The sequence below is a fragment of the Centropristis striata genome, chromosome 14 (assembly GCF_030273125.1).
Source record: "Centropristis striata isolate RG_2023a ecotype Rhode Island chromosome 14, C.striata_1.0, whole genome shotgun sequence".
NCBI lineage: Eukaryota > Metazoa > Chordata > Actinopteri > Perciformes > Serranidae > Centropristis > Centropristis striata.
Window position 1 is genome coordinate 33,859,051 of NC_081530.1, and position 5,795 is coordinate 33,864,845.

At 38.2% G+C, this 5,795-nt stretch overlaps 1 protein-coding gene across 1 annotated transcript; it reads right to left on the reverse strand.

Moving 5' to 3' along the window:
- Positions 1 to 873: 873 nt before the first annotated feature.
- Positions 874 to 5,595, reverse strand: LOC131984811 (oocyte zinc finger protein XlCOF6-like). The gene has a single exon (XM_059349791.1). It carries the CDS (start codon positions 5,505 to 5,507, stop codon positions 3,621 to 3,623), a length of 1,887 nt encoding a protein of 628 aa, XP_059205774.1. The 5' UTR covers positions 5,508 to 5,595; the 3' UTR covers positions 874 to 3,620.
- Between the last annotated feature and the right edge of the window lie 200 nt (positions 5,596 to 5,795).

Sequence of the window (5,795 nt, forward strand, 5' to 3'; positions counted from 1 at the left end):
AGACTTTTATTTCAAAAAGTTGATTTCATTTATTTGTACTTTTTTATTTTTTTTATTGTATAATTTTATTTACATTTTATTAATTGGTGTTTGTTTGTTTCGTTTATTTCCTCCATCTTATTTAAATAAGTTGCTTGAATTTATTGTTGGACGTGTTTAACAACAATAATAAACTCTTTGTAATGATATTGATATGATATTGAATTCGATTTTTTTTTAAAACTTTGAGCACTGAAAAAAGCTACATAAATTATGATTATAAATAATATTACAAATAATAATAAATTAAATAAAAAGACAAGAAACGAACTAATTACAATAATAATAATAATAATAATAATTACAGGTGAAAATAAACTGATGGGTCTAAATATCACCATTGTTCACTTGATTTATATTTTTTAATTGCACTTTATAATTAAATATATTTATGAATTAAAACCCCTTGATGTTGATTTTATTTATATAGCCTGTATTATTTTATTATTTTTTTCTTTATTTAATTACACTGCATAGATGTATTGTTTGTTATTTGAAGATGTTCAGTAAGTTAAAAATATATATATTTTGGAGCACTTAAAAAAGCAAAATAAATGAAATAAAAAGTGAAACAAATTAAATGATGATAGTAATAATAACACTGATGGAAAAATACCTTTAAGTGTAAATATGATCATTGTTTACTTTTAACATATCACTTTTAAGAATTAAAAAACAGAAGAAATATTTGGAAATATTTCCTGCTTCCATCACAGTTTTGTTTCTATCACACAAACCAAACTGTCCCAGCAGAGAAGCAAGACTCAAACACTGTGAGATTACAAGTAAAACGTCTTTACTACACAGCAGAGACCAGAACACAGAAGAGGAAAAACATGGAGGCAAAGTTCAATAACAACAGAAAAAAATGAACCATAAAATTAAGCAAGAAGTATTTTTCCAAACCTCTTTTCTTTGACCTCGAAGAAGACTCTCAGAGGATCCCACTGTACTTATGTAAATGAATCTATATTAAACTTTAAATGTATTCTTCAAATGCAGAAGTAGCAGGATGAAAAAGAGCTTCTTTCCCTGGGATGTCACAACTCTCAACACCCACATAGGACAGTAGAAAAAGCAGGATACAAAAATGACATTATAAATGCCCATTTGTGCAATAAAACTGATGTGTGCAATACAATTAATATGTGCAACACACTATCTACCTCGTCTGCAGCATTTGTAGTATTTTCAGTGGTGATTTATCTATTTTTTATAATTATTTATGACATCACATCCTTGTTTTGTTGTTACGATTGCTTAAAATATGCGCCTGAAGCAGAGGCACTCCCAATCCTGTTGTATAGTTGACTATATAGTGACAATAAAGGCTGTTTGATTGATTGATCTGATTTGATTCTCTGCCCAAGGAGATTCAAAGTTATTGGAAACTGAACCGGGTTAGTGTCTGTTGATGTTAAGTCAAGTCAATTTTATTCATATAGCCTAAAATTAGGGCTGGGCGATATAGACTAAAAGTTATATCCCGATATATTTAGACTGAATATCGATAAACGATATATATCCCGATATTTTTATCGTAAAGTGAGAGCAAATGTTCAGTCAAAGTTAAACCAAATATGACATGTCACAAGTAGTTTTATTGAAACTGTTTAAGTGAACATAAATACTGTATAACAACAGGAGTACCTTTTTTTTTTTTTAAATCAAAGCTCCATAAAGTGCACATTTAAATAAAAAATATCTTAAATATAAATAGCCTATGAAATATAATAGGCCAATCTTTTTCTGAAATAAATATATTTATGAGAAAAGAATAACGAACATTACAAAAGCACTAAATATGACAAACCCTCGTAAAGGCAGCATTTACAGGTGCATCTCAAAAAAATTTGAATATCATAGAAAAGTTTATTTATGTCAGTAATTCAATTCAAAAAGTGGAAATAACACATACTATAGATCCATTACACACATAATTAAACATTTCATGTCTTCATTTATTTAATTTATTCTAATTCTAATGATTATGGCTTACATTCAATGAAGACCTACAATTCAGCGTCTCAAAAAAAATGTTAATGTTACAAAACACCAATTTTAAAAAGTATGTTTAATATGTAAATGTTGGCCTCTGAAAAGTATCTCATCTATATGACTCAATACTTGGTTGGGGCTGTTTGACTTGAACTTCTGGAAATTGACTTTTCCATCATATTCTAATGTATTGAGATGCACCTGTATATATAAAGAAATAAAAAAATGGAACTATATCGATATATGTGATATGGTCTAATTCCAAATCACATTTAAAAATACATTGATATATTTTTTATATCGATATATCGCCCAGCGCCCAGAAAATCACAAATCAGATTTGCCTCAAAAGACTTTACAGACTGTACATGATACGACTCCCACTGTCCTTAGACCCTCACAGCGGCCAGGGAAAAACTCCTCAAAAAACCCTTTTAACGGGGAAAAAGAAGAAGAAACCTCAGGGAGAGCGTGTAATGTTAGACGCAGCTCGGTATATTCAGTGCGTGTGTGTAAATACAAGCACAGGTCTGGTCCTCAGGTCCTCAGGAGAGGTGGGGGCGGGGCTCTGACTGACTGGCAACACAACGCAAAATAACTTTATTCTATGAATAGTGTAAATATACTTTCAGCAGCTTGAAATGTGACGTTGGTGCAACAGATTAGACTCTGGTGGGCCGCCACAGTCTAGGTAATTAGTCGGAAACACTGGCATGGTTATATGGTTCCACACACAAAGTCTTCAGTAAACAATAACAAATACATTTTAAAAAGTACATTCAGAACTCTACTGCCTGCCGACTTATCAGAGTCCACATCACCCCAGTCCTCCACAACCTCCACGGGCTCACAGTCAAACACAGGATACATTACAAATTCTACTTATCACCTACAAAACTCTGATTTGTCTGTACCCCCGACCTCTCAGACCTCCTCCTGTATGGCGTCATATTTGAGCCATAAGTCGTGCGAGCGATAACACATCTGCACGTGCGCATATCTCTCTGTGCGAAGCGTAGAGTTGTGGTCATGAACGTCATGAAACAACTGTTGTTGTTGTTTTGATAATGCTGCCGCTACCACTAAGCTGTCAGCAGCAAACTGAAAAGGCACCCATGTGGAGGGCTGGGAAAATGACCAATCACAAGAGGGCCGGGGTCAGCCTTGGTCTCCGCCCCCAATGTGTCAAAAGTCCTTGCTTCGAGCGAGCGCAGCTCCAGTGCGAGCTAGCACGGGGGAGAGAGAGAGTATTGTTGTGCATGTTGCTGTTGTTTTTTTACTCGCTCACACCTACCTCTGCTTCACTCGGTTGCTGAATATGTGCGCGAAGATCAAACAAGTGCGCGCAGCAGTCGAAATATGCGCGCGTGACACAAAATAATTTACACGCGCAGATGTGTTATCGCTCGCGCGACTTATGACTCAAGTATGACGCCATACTCCTGCTCCACGCCTCCTCCTGATGCCTCAGATCTGCCATCGACAGGACCAAGTGCTGAACCTGTGGTGACAGAGCACATCAAACCTGCCCCCACACTTAAGAGAACTGGGCAAACAACTCTCTTCATCAGAGATGGAAACCTTCAGTTGAGCTCTGTCCCTCTGTTCTCCTCAGTCTGAGTCTGATGAAGCTGTGAGGACTGACCACCAACACATTTATGTCTCTTGAGCTGATGAGGCCAGTTGAACATTTTGTCACAAACGCTGCAGCTGAATCGTTTCCCTCCTGTGTGGATGCTCATGTGTTGAGTCAGATGTCCTGCTTGTATAAAACTTTTCCTACACACTGAACAGCTGAATGGTTTCTCTCCTGTATGAGTTCTCATGTGTATCTCCATTTGTCTCCTGTCAATGAAAGCTTTACAGCACACTGAACAACTGAAAGGTTTCTCTCCTGTGTGAGTTCTTAGATGTCTTTTTAAATCGGGACTCTCAGTGAAACTTTTCCCACACACTGAGCAGCTCAACAGTTTCTCTCCTGTGTGGATTCTCATGTGTTTCTGTAAACTCCCACTCTGAGTAAAAGATTTTCGACAAACTGAGCAGCTGAAAGGTTTCTCTCCTGTATGAGTTAACATGTGTCTCTCCAAATGTGCTTTGCACCCAAATCTTTTCCCACACTCAGAGCAGTGAAATGGCTTTTCATCAGCACCACATCTGGAATCACTGACAGGAACTTCTTCATTTCTCAGAGAGTTTAAACCTGACTGAGGCTCTCTGGTCTCCTTCCAATCCCCACTGTCATTAGTCTTTACTACAGAAGAGTTTTCAGTCTGGTCTTCAGTATCTGGTTGTGGAGGTGTATCTGGATGAGAGTTCCTGTCTGGGCCTGGTCCTCCACAGTCCTCTCCATCAGCTTCTGTTTCAGTCTGTTCAGTTGAGCTGCTGGCTGGAGGCTCTGTCTCTCTGTTCTCCTCAGTCTGAGTCTGATGAAGCTGTGAGGACTGAACACCAACACATTTATGTCTTTTGAGCTGATGAGGCCAGTTGAACATTTTGTCACAAACACTGCAGCTGATTTGTTTCCCTCCTGTGTGGACGCTCATGTGTTGAGTCAGATGTCCTGATTGTATAAAACTTTTCCCACAAACTGAGCAGGTGAAAGGTTTCTCTCCTGTATGAACTCTGTAGTGTCTCTTCAGATTTATACTCTCAATAAAACCTTTACCACACACTGAGCAGCTGAACGGTTTCTCACCTGTGTGGATCAACACGTGTCTCTTCAGGTTTGTCTTACAGCCAAACCTTTTCCCACAGTCAGTGCAGCTAAATGGTTTCTCTTCGGTGTGGATTCTGACGTGTTTCTTTAAGCTTCCACTGCAAGGAAAAGATTTCTTACAAACTGAGCACCTGAAAGGTTTCTCTCCTGTGTGAGTTCTCATGTGTCTGTTCCAGTTTCCACTATGGCTGAACCTCATCCCACACTCAGAGCAGCTGAATGGTTTCTTACCAGCGCTGCATCTCAGATCACTGACAGGGACTTTTTTATTTGAACCTGACTGAGGTTCTCTGGTCTCCTTCCAATCAGCACTGTCATCAGTCTCAGGTTCAGAAGAGTCTACTGTCTGGTCATCTCGATCTGGATCAGAGTTCCTGGCTGGTTCTGGTCCTCCACAGTCCTCTCCATCAGCTTCTGATTCCATCTGTTCAGTCTGTGTTTGATGAAGCTGTGAGGACTGAGGTTTCTCTTCATCATCTTCACTCTTCACAGGGACAGGAGTGAAAGTGAACTTGGTGATATCAGCCTCCTCCAGCTCCTGAAGCTGCTCTCCCTCCTGACTGGTCCAAGGTTCCTCCTGTTCCTCTTTAATGTGTGGGGGCTCTGGCTCCTCCTGGTCCTGGTCCTGGTCCAGACTGCAGCTCCTCTCTTGCTGCTCCTCTTTAACAACAACCTGTTTTGTGTCGTTTGAGGGTGAAGCTGAAACACAAACACAGTTACTGTATGTTTGGACATTCAAACATAACTCCATCCGCTACAAATGAATCAGAACAATTGAAATTATACTTTGAAACAACACAATTTTCTCAAAGGTAAGGATTCAAATTGTTTTTTCTTTTTTTTTTATCAAAAGGACTGCATGAACTCATAACAAAATCAATATTTAATATACATATTGAATATAAGATATATCACCCCCGGCCACAATTTTCATCTTTTTCTTTTCATCTAACTTTTGATAAAAGTGTGATTCCTCCTGAGGTCTAAACATTTCAGTTGTACTGTAACAAACCTGCCAAAGTTTGTTTAAACCAGATTT